General features: G+C 40.2%; 1 protein-coding gene across 5 annotated transcripts in view; it reads left to right on the plus strand.

The window, feature by feature from the left end:
- plekhg4 (pleckstrin homology domain containing, family G (with RhoGef domain) member 4) overlaps positions 1–19,915 on the plus strand; it is a 279,951-nt gene that overhangs the window by 246,740 nt on the left and 13,296 nt on the right. For 4 of the 5 annotated variants that reach the window (XM_041191344.1, XM_041191340.1, XM_041191341.1 and 1 more), the window contains 7 exons: positions 4,683–4,772; positions 5,063–5,287; positions 12,537–12,707; positions 14,553–14,730; positions 15,706–15,822; positions 16,304–16,573; positions 18,031–18,257. In XM_041191344.1, coding sequence (XP_041047278.1) covers positions 4,683–4,772; positions 5,063–5,287; positions 12,537–12,707; positions 14,553–14,730; positions 15,706–15,822; positions 16,304–16,573; positions 18,031–18,257 — 1,278 coding nt within the window. The remainder of the gene's footprint in view (positions 1–4,682; positions 4,773–5,062; positions 5,288–12,536; positions 12,708–14,552; positions 14,731–15,705; positions 15,823–16,303; positions 16,574–18,030; positions 18,258–19,915) is intronic. The other variant, XM_041191343.1, reaches the window with a different exon arrangement.

The raw sequence follows: 19,915 nt of genomic DNA on the forward strand, positions 1-19,915 counted from the left end.
TTGGATATGTTGCTCAATGGAATTGCTTTTTAATATTTGACTTGTTTGATATCTCTTAAAATCAAAAGAAGCTGCCAGCAAACACATATGCAAAGAAGCTTTTATTTGAATTGAATAGCTTAGTCACTCCTTTAGATTCCTGATGTAGACAATCTATATTCTGGAGCTAAAGTAGAGCGAATCAAGCTGGGCCATTTTCTATGCATGAATATAGTTTTTAAATCATATGTAAGATGACAAAGTAACCATACTTTGATATAAAAGAAAAGCGTTACCTCCTTAGTGCTTCCAGACCTCAGGCCTCCCTTCTCCACACAGGGATGCCATGTTCCAATCCTGCTTCTCTCTGTTGTTAGCAATCCCTGAAAGCCAGCCCCTGTGCTATTAAACCCCAGATATCGCTCTCTCCAGTGTTTTAAACCTTGGGCTTTTCTTACTACTATGATTCTCTGCCAAGTACCACCAAACCCCAGGAATGCCAACCCCACTATAGGTAGATTCTACTATCTCCTCTTAGTTCTTTAGGACTCACATTCATAGATCCCCAACCAGTATATACTACCTTGCCATCTTCCTGCATATCCAGGGATTTCAAAATAAGGTAATATAGAAATTAGAACATTTGATATAGTTCTCTCACATGTCCCTTAACCAAAGATTGAGAGAGATATAAGGAAGTAGACCGAATGAAGTAAAAATGTGCTTGTATAACAGGAAAGTAAGCAAAAGATTCATAGACAGATACCACAAAAAATCTGGTAGTTATTGAGAGAGGAAGGAAGCATGGAAGACGAACAAAGAAGAAAGCACAGAATAAAAGACAGATACTGAAAGGCACCTGTTGCTCAGAATTTCACCTTTAAAATGGAGCAGTCAAATTAACTCCCCTTCCTTGACGTCTTATCGGCAACCTTGTAAGTAGGCCCCAGCATATGCTTACCATGCAAACTTGACGCTGAAATAGGGCACGTCAAAGGAATCCTGCTGGATAGTGGCTACCCTGATCAGATCGTTTTGTGCTGTATATCTCACAAACTCATGAAGAGGCCTAAGGCCGTCACTTTCAGCACTGAAAAGTACCCAGTCTACCTCAGATTACTCTGGAAGGGCAAGGTATCTCAAAAATTTGAGCAACAGGTGAAGCTAGCTGTTTCAAACTGCTACTATGAAGTAACAACGCAAGTGGTATTTGCCACGAACAGGATGCTACCGTCAAGCTAAAAAGACTTTCTGCCTGTCACACAAATGAGTAATGTGATATATGAATTTCAGTGCCAATGTGATTGCTAGGTATGTAGGCTGTACGTCCCAAAGACTGGTGGATCATATCAAACAACATCTCCCAGCTGCAGTTCGTAATGGGCAGGGTACAAACCGTACCCAACCAGCCCTTGCTTACAAAACTTAAAACACAGTGCCCAGCATTAGATGTGATTACGCGATTGAGAGTTATTTAGCAAATGTTGTCCAATGTGTTGAGAATTAAGCTGACAACCAATTTAAGATTGTCAGTCAGGCTCGCAATGTGGCGCATTTGCATGTACTGGAAGCTACATATATAAATACACAGGGTCCTGACCTTTGCAGACAAAAAGAACATGTGTACACACCTGTTTCAGCTAAACAAAATAAGTGACAGCCATTCACTGACTCATTCCTCAGGGCAATGCCTTGATGAATCAGGGGCAAGATGCCTGGTTTAAATTTCCAACATGCTTGACAGTTAACTGTCAGCCGCCATCACTGGTGCATTCTTCATGGTAACGCCACTTGCCAACCAATCAACGCTCTCTTCACATACAATATAAATTGTTGTTTTCCCCATATATTGGTGTTCTTGCAAAGTGTCCTGATGAGTGCAAGACGAAAAGCTTATCCATGTCTCTCTTTTCAGCAGTACTAAAGTTCTGTACTACCAAACGACTATTTATATCCTATCATACTAAAACAACTTACCTGCTTGACTCACCAGGAACGTGCATTAGATCTGGCATATATGTAGTTAATATGTAACATGTGCATATAATAACACTGAAAATTTTTTAAAAGTTACATTGTTTTTTTCTCTACACATTTCACCACACACACTTCTGTTTTTGCCTGTTTACATGTTTGCGTCAGTTATCAAAGTAGTACAGTAATCACTGCTACAATTTAAAAGGTTTATTGTCTGCCATGTATTTTACAGAACTTGCACCCACTGAGAGACTGTGAACCTCAGGCAATGGAACTCAAGTGTATATCCTTAGTACACCCCAGGATACTTGGCACACAATGCTGAACCTTTGACAGGTTCAGCTGCGTGGCTGTCTGCAGAGGACGCAAGAAACTAATTATATTTCCCCAGGCCTAAACCCTCCCTGTTCTTGGTTAACTGCATAAACTCATTTTGACTTCTGTCCAGCACTGTAGAATCACCATCTACACATGAAGGAACTATGGCATGTTCACAAGTTAACACAAATTAATGATCTGGTCCTTTTTCCCATTTGCAGCTCTTTCGCATTGCAGTGACAATTATAGAGGATTATGGGATAAGGTAGTGTCTGGTTATGATAAGTAGTAATTCAGCTGTACATGATATCCATAGGCTTTATACAAAAGTGAGGTAAATTGAACTTACAACATACTTAAGCTAAACAGTAGTGCACACTGAAATTCTTCTAAAACCCTCTAACCCTCTTTATTGTGGATATCAGTATGCTAAAATTTCAAACCAGTCTTGGTGCCTCATATTAAAGTAATCAAACTCATCTAGTGCTTCACTGAGGCAAGTTACAATAAAGTTAGAATAGCACCACTTCAAAAGAATTTACACAGCTCTGGAATGCCTTTTGACTAATATTTTGAAAACGTGCGCAGTGAATCGAAACACTGGATTACTGCACACGGTGTTGTTTTTCAGTTTGCTTTTTACGCACACAAGGAGTTTCAATTCACGTTGCTCTTCAGTTGGCAGTTAAAATGGTCTGATTTTAGTTCGCAATCAGTTTGATCTTTTTGAAATCCAACTTTGATATGAATAGGTAAAAGCAAAATACTGCAGATACTGGAAATCTGAAACAAAAACAGAAAATGCTGGAAATCTCAACAGGCCTAGTAGCATCTGTGAAGAGAGAAACAGAGCTAACCTTTAGAGTCTGTATGACCCTTCTCAGAGCTGGAGAAAAGTAGAAATGTGATGAAGTTTATACTGTTTAAGGGGGGGATGGCGCAGGTAAAACTGGATAGAAGGCCAGCGATAGATGGGGGCAAAGGCGAGATTGACAAAGATGTCATGAACAAAAGGAAAAAGGGAGTGTTAATGGTAGTGGTAAGAGTTAAAAATGGTGCTGATACTGGCATTAAGGTAAGGAAGCAGAATGTGATAATATCAGAACAAGGGAAAGTTAAACTGTAGTGCAAGAGCAACCTTCCTGTTGCTTGCCATTTCAACACAGCATGCTACTCTCATGCCCGCATACCTGTCCTTGGCCTGCTGCAATGTTCTAGTGAAGCCCAACGCAAACTGGAGGAACAACACCTCATCATCTAATTAGGCACTTTACAGCCTTCCGGACTTAAAATTGACTCAACAACTTCAGACCATGAACTCTCTCCTCCATCCTCACCCCTTTTATAATCCCTTTTTTCTATATTCATTTCTATTTTTATCCACTTATTAAAAATTTAGTTTTATTTTTATTCATTTATTCATTGTTTTATCCCCCCTCTTATCTCATTTTCTATCCTTTCTTCCCCCCCCAAACACCGCCCCCTCCCCCCACCCCACCGCCAAAAGGGCCATTTGTTACTTGTTCCATGTTGTTCTTTCTCACAGTCCTTACCCTTGTTCTGCTATTACCTCTTTCTGCTTCCTTACCTTAATGCCACTATCAGCACCTTATTCAGCCCTTACCATTACCATTAACACTCCCTTTGTCCTTTTTTTCATGACATCTTTGTCAATCTCTCCTTTGTCCCCACCTATCGCTGGCCTTCTATCCAGCGTCATCTGCTCCAAACCACTTAAACAGTACAAACTTCATCACGTTTCTACTTCTCTCCAGCTCTGAAGAAGGGTCATATGGACTCGAAACGTTAACTCTGTTTCTCTCTCCACAGATGCTGTCAGACCTGCTGAGATTTTCCAGCATTTTCTGTTTTTGTTTGATATGAAGAGTATATTGTAGTAATTAAATGAATTTGCACTATTCAGAAAAATTGAAAGAATTAATTCAGTGGTTTCCATTTAACTGTTTCCTGTCTGTTGAGTATTGCTAAATTCACTTAATTTTTACCACCTGGGCACCATAATCATAAACAATGCATATAAGGGTAAATTCACTGGTCCCATAGTCATTGAGGAGCTGTAACTGCCTTCAACAATCCTTGTGCAGTCAATTTTCTTCAGTATTTGCCATTGAAATCAGTATTGGAGACGAGGCCACTTGGAACTTGCCTTACCTCTGCACCTGAATCCCTGGGTACCTAAGGGCCTTGGCTTCCACTACTAATTAAGAGATGGGATCCTAGTTCTGGGACAAAGAGGAAAGGGGCACAAATGATCTTAAATGTCCAAACAACTGAGATAACTACCTGATTACCTGCTAATTTTAATTTGCTTTTATGAAGTATTTCATAATAATGAAAGGTGATAGAAATACAAATAAAATATAACATTCTAATTGATATATTTGCAGCAAGATCAGTTTGGCATGTATGCATTGTATAGCAAGAACAAGCCCAAATCTGATGCCCTGCTAGCCAGCCATGGCAACATATTTTTTAAGGTAAGCACTTTACATATAACACAACATTTATTCAGTAAAATCCTGCTTAGAAAATGATTACAAAATAATTATATTGTCCAATTTTACAGCTTATGGACAGTGGAGTTGGGCATGGTCTGTTGAAATTTGTCAGTTATACAAGGTCAGGATTCATGAGGTTGCACTTATGGCATTGTGCTTTGAATCTTGATTATTTTATATTTTCCCTTTCTTTGAGTGGGCATTGATTTTAGTGCAGCACTGTTCTTTTATTGCAGCTTCCTTAAAGAAATAATTTATATGTCTTTTAGTACAAGCAACTGCAACTGGGCGATAAGATGAATCTGGCTTCCTACCTGTTGAAACCCATCCAACGGATGAGCAAATATGCACTGTTACTGAAGGACTTGATCAAGGAGTGCAATGAGGTTCAGGAACAGGAGCTTAACTACCTCAGAGCGGCAGAAGAAATGGTTAAATTTCAGCTTCAACATGGCAATGACTTGCTGGCAATGGATGCTATTAGGGATTGTGATGTAAGCCTATATTGATTCCTTGACTTTTTTGAGAATGTTACAGATGGAGTAAATAGTGACTATTTAGATTTTAAGAGCGCTTTCGATAAAGTTGCAGATGAAAGACTATTAAACTAAAAGTCATAACAGTCCAGTGTGAGAAGCAGGGCTAAGTAAGTGGGCAGAATTTAAGCCTTTAAGGCAGAAAATGGTACTTTGGCCTTATATGAGAAGGGTTGAACAAAAAAGCAATGGCGTCATGATGACTATAAAATGGCAGGTTACATTTGGACTACTATGTGCAGTATTGGGCTCTCTATTAAGTACAGGAGGGATGTTATAGCCTTGAGTGGTCAACTCAGATTTACCAGGATGATAGCAGGAGTCTGAGTTACTTGGAATGGCTCAAGCAACTAAGGCTATATTGTGTCAAACTAAGATTGAAGGGACATTCACAATGATAAGTGATTAACAAGGTAAATGTAAATAGATTTTTCTACTTGTGGATAAATTGAAGAGGCCATGATTGAAGCTAAGTGCCAGATATATTTAAGCAGGAGATTAAAAGAAACCTTTTCACTCAATGTGATTGGTTTGCTACAAAATACTGATTAAAGACAAATTGATTATAGCATATACAAAAAACAAAAGGGTATGAAGAGAAAAAAACATTAGTTTGGGGAGGAAACAGGAAAATGGGACTGTAAAATTTAGACCGCTGGAGCAGCTTAAATTCAGCACAGGCAAAATGGTAAAATTGGTGATTACATTTCCATGTTTCTAGATGCACAAATGGTCAAAGAGTTGGAAACTCAGTAATCATGAGGTGTATAGTTTCAGATGGGGTTGGTGAAAAGGGGAGATGTATCGTGATTCCCACAGTGGTCAGTGCTAATGATCTAATGTTTCTAATGTAGATAAGGATATGGAAACTAGCTGTAAGATGGTCAGATTTGCTGATTACACAAGGCTAAGGAGAGCAGTAGAAACCAAGGAAGCAGCAAAAGAGATTTTAAAAGGATTCAAATCAGTTAAGGCAATTGAACAGACATAAGACAAATATTACACATTGGCCAAAAAATAAGCTGTGTAAGTATAAAGCAAGCTTTGAAAAGCACCTTAGAGATAAAGCACTTTCAATGTTCGATATGTAAAACAGTTAAAAAAGCTAATTGAGTAAATCTATAGAAGTTATACTGACTTTACAATGCACTGATTAGACCACATAAAAACAATTTTTCATCTGAAAGGGTACAGAGAAGAACAGCAAGACCTGCTTTTGAGCGTAAAACAAAAAAGGAAAATGCTTTAGGCTGGGATTTTCCACCCCCATCATGGCAGAATCTGCCGCATGAAATTCGGGGTGGCCCAGCCAAAAGTCCATTGACTTTTGGTGGGACTGGACAATGCCAGTCATGGGCGCAGCTGGAAAATCTGCCCTTGGCTTGGCAGTGCAGAAATAAACTCATTTAAAATGGGGCCTCATTGAAATACGTAAAATATTAAATATTATGGATGACATAAACCCAGGTTAGTACCTACAAGTACACCAAGAAAGTAGGACTAAAGAGCATAAATAGAAATAAATAGTAACAATCAAATTTAGAACAGCTATGAGGAAAAATGTTTTCACTCAAAGAATGACAAATGGGATATCCACCAGGAAACGTAATAGAAGGAAAATGTTGTAATTTAAACTACGGTTGGAGACCATGATGACAGAGTTAATATATTTGAGAGATGAACTATAATGAACCAAAATTACCCTTTCACATTCTATACTTTTCTGATTTTTAAAAATGTATTCTTTCCAGTCATCCAATAAAATAATTAATGTTCATTTGTTCAGTGCATTGGAGGAGGCAGTGGCATAGTGGTGTTATCATTGGAGTAGTAATGCTCTGTGGAGCTGGGTTCAAATCCCACCACAACAGGTGATGAAATTTGAATTCAATAAAAAAATCTGGAATTAAAAGTCTGAATGACCTCAAAGCCATTGCTGATTGTCGTAAAAACCCATCTGGTTCACTAATACCCTTTAGGGAAGGAAATCTGCTGTCCTTACCTGGCCTGGCCTAAATGTGACTCCAGGCCCTCAGCATGAGACGCAATGGGCCTTTAGCAACAGCAGAATTTGTACTCAGCCACAATCTGTAACCTCATGGCCTGGAATATCCCCATTACCACCAAGCCAGGAGATCAGCCCTGGTTCAATGAAGAGTGCAGGAGGGCATGCCAGGAGCAGAACCAGGCATACTGAAAAATGAGGTGTCAACCTGGTGAAGCTACAACACAGGACTACTTGCATGCCAAACAACATAAGCAGCAAGTGATATACAGAACTAAGCAATTCCACAACCAACGGATCAAATGTAAGCTCTGCAGTCCTGCCTTATCCAGTCATGAATGGTGGTGGACAATTAACTCACTGGAGGAGGAGGCTTCACAACTACCCACATCCTCATTGATGGGAGCCCAGCACATCAGTGCAAAAGATCTGCTGTGCTGGTGGCTCACAGTGCCTCATGGTTGCCCAGTCTTGAGTTGCTAAATCTGTTTGACATCCATCCTATTTAGCACGGTGATAGTTTTTTTTTTATTCATTCATGGGATGTGAGTGTCACTAACTAGGCCAGCATTTATTGCCCATTTCTAATTGCCCTTGTTCAGAAGGCATTTAAGAATCAGCCACATTGCTGTGGGCCTGGAGTCACATTTGGAACAATCTTCAGCCAGAAATGCTGAATGGATGATCCATCTTGGCCTCCTCTGGAGGCCCCCAGCATTAGTGATGCCAGTCTTCAGCCAATTCGATTCACTCCACATGATATCATGAAACAGCTGAAGGCACTGGATACTGCAAAAGCTATTGGTCCTGACAATATTCTGACAATAGTACTGATGACTTGTGCTCCAGAACTTGCCACGCCCCTAGTCAAGCTGTTCCAGTACAGCTATCTGTTAGCTCCTTCTCTTTGAGGACTGCCTGTTGTGCCAGCAGTGGCCACATGCTGCCGCTGGGATTACAGAGCTGCCGGCCAACCAGACAAGACTTGTTTCACAGATGGAGGCGGAAGTCTCACCCTTAGCCAATTAATGCATCACCTATCGTTAAATGGCTGCAGAGCAGCCAGTATCAGCAGGGATGCATTCCCCATTGACTCTTTGGGTATGGGTGGGGTGGGAAACCCTGCCATCTGAAAAATCCTGCCCATAGTTCCCTGATTCATTAATTGCATACTGAATATGTTATGAATAATTGTATAATAGAGTTTTGGATGGCTGGAAATGCATGTTGTTCTGTGTGGCCCATCCATCTTTTTATACATATACTGTCACTACAGCCATTGGGTAATATGCAGGACCTCATAAAATATAGGGCATTGTGCAAAATAACACTAGATGATGCATGGAAAAACTCAGCAGGTCTGGCAGCATCGGCAGAGAAGAAAAGAGTTGACGTTTCGAGTCCTCATGACCCTTCGACGGAACTTGAAGGGTCATGAGGACTCGAAACGTCAACTCTTTTCTTCTCCGCCGATGCTGCCAGACCTGCTGAGTTTTTCCAGGTAATTCTGTTTTTGTTTTTGTTCTGGATTTCCAGCATCCGCAGTTTTTTTGTTTTTAACTAGATGATGCATGTTCTTTCAGTCAGTGAGGAATTCACAATCTTCCCTATAATTAATGCAATACAGCAGTATAATTGAGAGGTACAAATATTTTGAACCCAGCACTATGATTACTGCCTTAAAACCATTCTTTGGTGTCTATTGCCTATAATTATGCACTTCTTGGAGACTGAGTGGCGCAGTAAATTTGTACATTGCTGTTTCACCTTCTGGGGTCTGGGATTTAAACCACTCCAGATGATGGGCTGCAATGCTGCTCTTTCAGAGCAGCTCTAAGTAAATTCTGATAGTATGAATCCAATGTTTAATGGGAATGAGACCACAGCGCAGAACTGTACAAAATTTAATTGGCAAAATTACTCCAAGAGATCCTAAGGATACTTAGTGTGGGTGGTTTAAAAACATCCCACCAGTATAGAAAAGGATGCTCATCAAAGTTTGGAGTCAGGATGTATTGTTGATAATATATAGAGGGACCTTTACTCTGCATCTGGCTTTATTGCTCCTGACCTCAAAAGTAGCCAATACTGAAATTAGGTATCAAAAGTAGAAACTGATTCCATTCTTTGCTGATCACAAAAATTCATTCCAGATATTTAAAATAAATTATGTCTTTTGCTTCCATTTGATGAGAAGGCATTAACCTGGTTTTATGTCACAAGTAGTTTTTCATGTCTTCAATATCTCCACGTGTAATGAATTTTAGAAGGAAGATTCCCAACGTGATCATGTATGGTGAAAGAAAGGCTTGCATTTTCACAGCACCTTTCACAATGTCATAACACTCCCAAACATTTCACAGTCAATAGAGCAGTTTTGAAGTGCAGCTACTGTGTAGGGAAATACAGCAACCAATTTACAAAGAGCAATGAGATAATGACCAAATACTCTAGGCTGTTTATCTTGATGTTAGCTGAGAGATAAATACTGGCCAGAATACCAACAGGACTTCCCTGTTCTCCTTGGAATGAGATCTTCTGTATCAAACAGACAGGGCAGATGAACTCTGTTTAATGTCTCATCCAAAAGACCACATCTCTGACAGTGCAAAACTCCTGCCGTGGTGAAGTGTAACTAAATTATATGCTCAAGCCGCTGTAGTGGGGCTTGAACCCATGACCTACTTACTCAGAGGCAAGAGTACTTCCCTTGTTATTCACAACCCCCAAATGTTGGCAAATCTACCCTTAAGATAATGGTTATTTTTCAGCAAGCTGCCATGTACATCATGAATGAGCAGCATTGTCCTGCAACCCCCTTAATGCATTCCTTTCAAATGACTCAACAAAGGTACAAGTTCATTCGATCTGTCCATATTGGCAATTCACGTGGCCTATATTGCTGAGTTTTATTAACATGATGAATTGCAGGTTAAAAATTAGAAAACATGATGAATTGCAGGTTAAAAATTAGAAAATGGTTCAATCGAACTTTGAAAATGTTTTCGAAACCTGTGTTTGAATAAAAATTACAATTGCAGGTGTACAAACACAATTTAATAATATTAATTTGAGCTGAATGGCCTGTTTCTGTGGTTTATATCCTTTGTATAATTTTATGAAATTTCTGTTCTGGTGGGGACACCTCAATAGCCCAGAAGTGCTGAACAATGATCGGAGAGCTTGTGCTAAGGGAAGTCAGGCGATGTTCTTTTGATGCTAGTGCATTTTACAGAGTTCCTTTACTGTTTTTATGTGTTGGCAAGCCTGTTATTTCTGATCCCTTCCTCCATTTGAGCTGGTCAACTTTATGGTCTGGATTTGCTAGGGAATAATGGGGAATCAACCTGGAGCATGGAAGTAATAAGTTATTAGGAAGAGGATCCAAATGGCCTGGTATTCGCCTTAATCCAAATGTAACCTGTGCCTAGCTGAAACTGTAATTTGTGAAACCTGTAAACTAAGGACACCTTGGGAACTGGCATCAGTTTTTCTTTGATTGCAGGTGCCTTTGTTTTCAGAATAGTTATTGTATGTGCTGTAAAGATTATCATACAATGGACAGTTCTATACCCAGCATCCACGGCAGCAGAGAAACCACTCTATCCCAGCGGTAGAGACATATAAGCATTGAATTGCAGAGAGATTGGTTTCTCTGTCCTCTGTAGATGCTGGGTAAAGAGCTCCCTGTTCCACAAAAGTCTTTTCTTTCACAAAACTCCTTGCCGTCTCACTGACCTGCACACAATGAGCTCAGGAGAATTTGGGGACAGAAAGAAGCAAGCAAGCTGCAGGGAGATGTGCCAGTGATCCAGACTCAAAGAAAATTCCAATACAGCAGTTCTACAGCAGGCTGTCCCCCTGGCTTTAATTTATAAAAAAAAGCTTGGTTTGTTGAAGGCTGTTCATGGTTAGTAATTTGAGAATGTTTGTCGTTTTACAGTGCTTCTTTTTATGTTTTACCATGTGTGTTATTTGTGGCAGGGCAGCATGAGTCAGTTGGCTAGATGGCTAGAGTATGGTGCAAAATAACACCAACAGTGCAGGTACAATCCCTGTACTGGCTAAAGTAGATCTTAAGGTTTGCCTTTTTGCCTTGCTCCATAGAGATATCATGACTGAAACAAGGGTCCAGATCTTCCAGTCCCAGATCATTGGAGACCGGATATATGACCAATGATGTGTGTTAGGACCCCACAGAAATGGGAATTGCCTGAGAAGTTAAAACTTCCAATGGGCAATTTCCTTGCTCCTGGCACCCTGACCAAAATTCTCTAACTCTGATTTAGAGTTGGAGACTTCAGACTTCTTTTGGGGAGAAGCTGAGAGGGAGTCGGGGTGGATGGGATGTGGTGGTGATCATTGTGAGTGATTAGGGGGTCGTTCTGTAGTTACCCAAGAATTAGAGTAGGTTTTTTCTGTCTAACATTCCCTGGGTAACTATCCAGCTGAATACTGTGGAACTGTCAGATTTGACCCTATTACCTTCTCGACCACGCTAACCCCCATCACCCAACTACCCCTGACCCAACCTGACTTGCCCTGATCCGTTTACCCACCTGCCACTGTACCCACCTGCCCATTGAATCACTCACCTTTTCACTAACATTCGCACTGGACATTTGGACTTACCTTCCGGCAGCTACTGCCAAAAACAGTGGGTGTGGCTCAATCCCCCCCCCTCACCCCACCCCCGGACGCGACAAGCCTGTGATGGAGTTCTTCATGATGTTGCATGCACCACAAATCTGAAGAAGCCATGCTCGGAAGACCCAGCTAGAAGTACGGAGCACTTTCGGGGCATTGAAAAGTTCGAGCAGAGCGGCAACCCGATGATGATTGCCACTTCGTGGGAGACCCGGACCATTGATTAGCAATGACCACACCACGTGGAGAGAGAGAGAGAGCTATTTTTTATGAGCGACCATTTACACAGATTTCATTGTAAATATCATTATAAATGTCAGTGGCACTTTGTTCTTTTTCCAGAATGATTTCACATTAAATTTGTTGAACCTTGTGATACTTGTCAAGCAATGGAAAGTGGTCATTGGAACCTCAGAATTTACAAGAACAGCTAAAAGACAATTCATTTGCACAAGAAATACATACATTTAGACAAAAATATGTTTAAATCATCTGGCTACAGGAAACTAGATGGTTTGAGACTGAAAGTAATTTGCTTAAATTGTATCAAAACAGGTGAACTTGAAAGAGCAGGGTCAGTTGGTTCGCCAGGACGAGTTCATTATCTGGTCCGGGCGCAAGAAGTACCAGCGACATGTCTTTCTGTTTGAAGACCTCATTCTTTTCAGCAAACCCAAGCGGATTGATGGTGGATTTGATGTCTATATCTACAAGCATTCCTTCAAAGTAAGATACCAAAAATATTGCATAATCTGCATAAATTTAGTTTGTTACAAGGTTGAGGTTTATAGGTTATTATATTTTAAGACTATATCTTTTGGGTTGTAAAAAAGTTATCTTTAAATTTTGGGTAAATGAAAGGGGTCATGTGTTGGAGTTTGTCTGGCAGTAAACCTGGGTGGTTTTATTTGTGAAAGGTCAAAGGGAGAGGCAGATTATTTTATTGAAATGGAGGTGCTGAATGTTTGTGTAGTCTGCAGCCAGCTGGGAGTTGGAGAGCAAAAGATGCAGTGGTTTTTGTTGAGGTTCATCCCGAGCAGTTCTATGACACAGGACTCTGTACTCTGGGCTGTTCTCAGGAACGCACACCGAGACAAACCCCATCAACTGAAGCTGAAGGATCATCAGCTTGGTGAAAGACACTCATTGGTCTGCCCGAAACTTGTTGGTCTTCCATTGCAAAGAATTGTCCCCAACCGAGTGTTGCAGACTGGCACGTTCCAAAGTCCAGGACTGCGTGCTGAGGGATGCACTAAAGCTTGGGGCAGCCGCCACAAAGGCGCAATGGGGAAAGGTTGCTGTATAAGACCTTTCTGCCATAGTGCACTGAGGGGCTGGCAATTGTATAGACCCCTTGGGCTGTATGACTCACAAGGAATGTATGCAGTGAATACTAAATGTATCATAATTGTATTGAAGCACCTCAGAGTTGTAACATGAATACCTTGAATACCATTGCATTGACTGCCTGTAATGATATGATATTAAAATGTCTTTAATGTTCATTGAATGTATTGAAGCACTTCGTGATCTTGTGGAAAAGTTGAATATGATTGCACTTTTTGTGATGGCCATTTTGAAATGTTTTGTAATGTTCTTTCAAATATTTATGAATAAAGGATATTTTTCCAAAAAAAGGGAGTTGGAGCACAAAAAGATAGATGTTAGCCAGGACTGCGCCTTAAGCAGAGTAAATGCTGATTCTTGTTCCGCATCCAGAATACAGGTGAATGCATGCTTGCATTCAGTTTGAAGGCTGAGTTTATGAGGAGTTAGAATTAACCAGGCTGGAGGAGGGTTATCCAAGCTGAATTTAGAGGGAGAAGCCCCAGGATATCTCTCATGGTAGAAGATGGTATTGGGAAAGGAAGAGGACAGAAGCAAAACCTGAGGAGCTGCAAATCACTTTGGATTGGTTTCAGGAGGTTGGATGTCTACTTAAGGAACCACGTAAAGTAACAAAATTGGCTGTCATTATAAGTAGAAAATGGCAAACTATTCAGTAGTTTAAAGTATAAGTTGTCTATGTAAAGAAAATAGTCTTTAATTAATAGTGTTGCCTTTAGTTATTGATACAGTAAAAGTTATTTTATGATGTGAAATCTTGACATCATCCTTTTACCTAATAACTGTAAGTTTGAATTTCTGCTTAAACCGTTGTCAGCCCCCACAGAAGTTGTAACAAGTTTGTTGTCGATATGTTGATTATTGCATCCTGATAGCTGTTATAAAGGTTTTTTAACTGTCCAGAATGTTGAGCTAGTGAGGAGTAACACCGCACAACAGCAAAGTCCTGTTTCCTATCCATTTTTAATGAGAATTGGAAACCTTTCCTGTGTGTGGATTCTCTTTTAAGGAGGTTGTTGAATGTGGGTTATCAACAAGAAGTATTTTGTGCAAAGTGCAATTAATGTTATGATGAACGTTTGAATTGTAGCATAATGGCATACCAAATAATGCAATTGATTAATAAGGAAAGATGCATCATTTGTTGAAGCATTTCTAAGTTTTTATATAAATTGAATATCAGCATTTCAATAACTTTGTTTAATATACTTTTCCCGTTCATAGACAGCAGATATAGGCTTGACAGAAACTAGTGGTGAAAGTGGTATACGTTTTGAAATCTGGTTTCGTCGTCGGAAATCCAATGATACGTATGTTCTTCAGGCGAGTTCACAGGAAGTAAAACAGGCCTGGACAAAAGATATATCAAGTATCTTATGGCAGCAAGCAACTAGAAATAAAGGTAATAAACTTAGAAAGATTTGTTTTTCTAGGTTATTATTTCAGCTGACAGCTCTGCTAATATATGTTTCTGCTTTGCCTGAATAATAACATCCACAACCTCAGCTTACGTTTATACAGATACCTTTAACTAAGACATTTTTAGAGAAAAAATAATAAGTCAATAAAGGGCAAACGCAAAATACTCCAGATGATGAAAATCTGAAATAAAAATAAAACACACATTTTCAACAGCAACGTGCTCCACCTGTCATATAGGTGAAGGACAAATGAGATGATCTTTAACCATGCCCTAAAGTAAATATTGCGTCCTTTGCATATGTAAATAAGGGACTTAATACCTGCTTCAGATTCCTGTTGCAAATTTGGTTTGCAGAGGGAAACCAAACCCTAAAAATTGGCTATGAAAAGGAAAAAGGTAAGTGCTCGGCATGATCACCATACCAATAGCTGCTGCTCCAAACCTGGCTGTAATCTCCAATGTCACTATGCCCTCCAATCATTGCCTCCTGGACACAGGCCCCAGTGTCTCCCTTCCCAGTCTCCAGTGTGTCCCCCTAATCCTATCCCTATCACTTACCTGTCCGGCATCTTCATGCAGTTCCATCTTCGGTATGATGAGATTTGATGCTTGATATCAAGAGCTCCCCTGACCTCACCATATGATGGTGCGTATAAATGGCACTCCCAAATTTGTACCACAGAGAATCTGGAGGTAACAAAAATGTGGTTTCAGCAGCACTGGGGATGAGATGAGGCGGAGATGTTGCAGTGGTCATGAAGTTGAATATCGTGGGCTTTGAAGCCATCTGTTGGTCAGACAGAAGCCAGGTTTTGCTTGGCCTGATTCAGCCTAAAGCTAAGAAGGGGGATGATTGGAGCCAGTTGTTTTATATTGGAGATGCTGTTGACTTTAATGAATATTTTTAACTAGTTTACTTCATATCTAATATTACATAATGAACACCTGTTTCAGAGGTACGAATGCAGGAAATGGTGTCTATGGGAATTGGTAACAAACCATTCTTGGACATCAAACCGAGTGAGGCTGCTATCAATGATCGAGCGATTGATTATATTATGAAGGGTAGAGGTAAGTTCTCTAAATTAGTTTAGTGATAATTCTGCATAATCTTGATAAATAAGGAAACAGCTTGCAAATAATACTAGGTTGAAACTTTTACTGCCTTTATGAAAATTTAAATCAACTTAATGTCGATGCACTGTCTCACTAAATGAGAAATATGTTTGGAGCAGAGAATAGGCATCTATGAATTCTGTTCTGACAAAGAAATGCAATCAAAATCTTGATTATATGTTACTAAAAGCTGTACTTGTTGCAATGTTTTTTAACCAGTGTATACACTTGGATATTGATCATTCTGAACAGATTCCCACCCACATATTATTATCATAAGTGTATCCACTTTGTTTTTGTGTAAATGAAACTCAGACCTTGATAAGGATTTCAAACAAGTATCTTACTTTTAACCCTGTAAAGTATTGTTTAAACACATTTTTTCATTGGTAATAGCCCTTTCTTCATACATTTGAGAAACTTGCAATTCTTACAGGAGCACGGACAAGAGCTTCAATTGCAGTGTCTTTATTCGACCACACAAATCCATTTAGGAGGACACAAAACATTTCAAATAACGGCAATCCTTCAGCTGGTGGCCCATCCTCATCCTCACTGTTGGGGCCACTGAACCTCCATATGTATACTAATCAGACATTGCTCTCAGGGGTGAACACTGTATTGGCCAATGAACGACCATTTGATGTCAACATTTGCATTGAGGAGGACGAACTGGAACATGAAACAAGTAGCCAACCCTCCATGAGTAAGTGTTACATCTCTAATAAGCTGAAACTTCTAACACGCTTTTTTGATATCACTCTTGTGACTTCAGTGGAGAGTAAAATTGGGACATATAACCAACATTGAGTATTACTGAAGAAGAGACATGCTGTCAAAGTTTTTCAACTTGCGCTCATCAGGACAGATGCAAGAATGCCAAATTTCAAAGGGAACGACAATTATACTACATGAGAAAAGGGTGCTGATTGGCTAATAAGTCAACTCTGGTTGAGGCATTAAATGGAGAATGCACCAGGGAACTATTGTCCCCTATGCTTCTGTTTAATTCAAAAAAGGCAGTGTCTGGAAGTGTTCTTTCTGCTGCAGAGGACAGTTTCCTGAGTGTGAATATACCTAGCTTCTAGAAAGTGTAAGTGAGCCACATTGCGAGCCTGGATGATAATCTAACAATGATAAACCAATCCCATCACTGATCTCACCATAGGATGGTGCCTATAAATGGTGCTCCCAAATTCCTACCGCAGAGAATCTAGAGGTGACAAAAATATGGTTTCAGCGGCACTGGGGCTGAGATAGGAGCAGGGATGTTGCAGTGGTTGTGAAGATGAATATTGTGGATGTTGAAACCATGGGTAGGATTTTTAGGTTGGCACGTGGGCGCGATAAAAGTGGCCCGTGATCGGCCCCCGACCGTAATTTTATGCTGTCTGACCAATTAATGTCCAGCCAGCATGAAGCCCACGCTGAAATGCTCAGGGGTGGGAGGAGGGTGGGCACTGATGTAAGCGTAGGCTTGTGGGAGCACGGAATGAAAGCTCCCTGAAGGCAAAGAGCTGCCTCAGGGAGCTGAAGACTTTAAAACCAATAAGTAAAGATTTTAAAATCCGGGAAAAAATGTCCATACATCAGAATCAGTCACCTGGACGTAGACATGATGAAAATTCTGTCCATACATTTTTATTTTTTTTATTTAATAATGAAAACTTCATCCCAACCTTGGATGAGGTTTCATCAAAAATGCAACGGCTGATTCACCCATCTGCCAACCGTAAGGTTGGACAGACCACGAAAAGTCAGGGACAATTACAATTTTAATGGGCTTAATTGGCTTCATAATTGTCGGCGGGCACGCTTCTGACTTTTGCGCGCGCCTGTTGACCAAAATACTGCGCGAGCACTGGATGACGCCAGGACGCTTGCCCAACGTCATCATGAACGATTTTATGCTCAAGCGGGTCAGGTGGCAAGGCCTCAATTTCATGTATGCATGGAAAAAATTAATCACATTTAATGGTGAATTTAAGGGGCTACACAGATCCAGCAATTGCTCATGACTTTACAATAAGCTGTCTGATTACTTATTTAAAGTAATTATTTACATTCCCAATTAAAGCCTTCTCCTGCAAATGTTCCAGAAAAGTATTCTTCATGGTAAATTATTAGAAATGTTGACTTAATGTTCTTCCTGTTCTCTCTCAGCAACTGAAAGCTCAGAGTCATCTTTCCACTATATGTCCGGTAGTGGCTCCAGTGGGTCTGATAGTGGCTGCGTCTCCAGTCTTCTTCCTGAGAACCTATCTGAAGAGACAGGATCTCCATCCGATATATCTGGCTCATATTCTTTCCCAGGATCAAAGCACAGTTCTAGCACCACTTCTCCGCTGGAAGATAAGCCCCGATTCTCTAACAGCCAGTATATTTCAGCGGTATGCATCGTATGTATATTTCTCCTCGATTTTAACATGCTGATGCCAATTTTTCAAGTTTTAGACACCTGCTACAAACTGTGTACACACAAACTACAATTGGTAAAATAAAAACAGAAAATGCTAGAAATACTCAGGTCAGCACCTGTGGAGAAAGAGACAAGATTTAAGGTTTCAGGCTGGTGACCTTTCATCAAAATTTGAAGAGGTTAAAGATTAAATAGTTTATGAGCAATGCAGAGCTAGGGAAAGGGGGAAGGAGTGGAGGAAATATTAGAAAGGAAGGTCTGTGTAAGATGGAGGGCAGGAATGGTTAAATTGACAAGAGTTGACAGTGTCAGACAAAAGGTGGTGATAATGTAAAGAAATGGAAGATGGATCTGGACAGGTTATAACTGGCAACAGCAAAACAATTACCAACATTTGCTGTCAGAGAAATAGGAGTAGTGATTATGATCAGATGCTATTGAAATCACTGAGTCCAGAAGGTTGTAACTTGCCTAATCGAAAAATGAGATGTTGTTCCAATGAGGTTCGAGGAACAATGTAGGAGGTAGAAGCAACCAGAGGTTCAAGGTTACGCTTTGTGGACTGAAAAGAGGTGTTCAGCAAGATGAGCAACTAACCTGTGTTTGGTCTCCCCAATGTAGAGGTTCTTAATGAATACTGTGTGTCTGTCTTCACAAAAGAGGGGGATAATGCAGACTTTGCACTTAAGGAGAAGTGTGGAATGTTGAATGTGCTAAACATGATGAGGGAGGAAATATGAAGGGATCTTTGAAAGTAAATAAATGGTCAAGCCTGGCTGAAATGTATCCCATGCTGCTAAAAACGGGATGAAAAGCAGAGGCTCTAAATATTAGAAGTGGTGCTGGAGGACAGCTAACATTTGCTGTTGTTTAAAAGGGGAGAAAGGAATAAACCAAGTAATTACAAACCAGTCAGTCTAACCTTGGTGGTGAGCAAATTATTGGGAAAAATTGAGGGACAGTATGAATCGTCATTTAAAAAGGCACAGATTAATGGGAACAGTCAACATGAATTTGTGAATGGAAAGTCATGTCTGACATTGAATTTTCTGAGGAGGTAACAAGGAGGATTGATGACAGTAGTGCATTTGACGCAGTCTGCATGGATTTCAGCAACGCCTTTGACAAAGTCCCAGATGGCAGACAGGTCAGAAAAGTAAAAGTCTGTGGGATCTAAGGAAAAGTGGAAGTTGTTTCCAAAATTTGCTCGGAGGCAGGGAGCAAAGGGTAATGTTTAATGGATGTTTTAATGACTGGAAGGCTGTTTCCAGTGAGGTTCCACTGTGCTCAGTACTAGATCTCATGCTTTTCGTAGTAAATCTCAATGGTTTACACTTAGATTTAGAGGGCAGGATTAAGGTGATACTAAAATTGGCCATGTGGTTGACCGTGAGCAAGAAAGCTGTAGATTGTACGAAGATAACAATGGACTGATCAGGTAGGCAGAAAAAATGGCAAATGGAATTTGATCTGGAGAAGTGTGAAGTAATGCATTTGTGGAAGGCATGCAATGCAAAGGAATACACTGTAAATGGTAGGGTATTGAGGAGTGTAAAGGAAGAGAGGGACCATGTCCACAGACACCAGAAGTAGCAGGACAGGTTGATAAGATGGTTAAGAATGTATACA

Source organism: Carcharodon carcharias, chromosome 7, assembly GCF_017639515.1.
Source record: "Carcharodon carcharias isolate sCarCar2 chromosome 7, sCarCar2.pri, whole genome shotgun sequence".
NCBI classification, from domain to species: Eukaryota; Metazoa; Chordata; class Chondrichthyes; order Lamniformes; family Lamnidae; genus Carcharodon; species Carcharodon carcharias.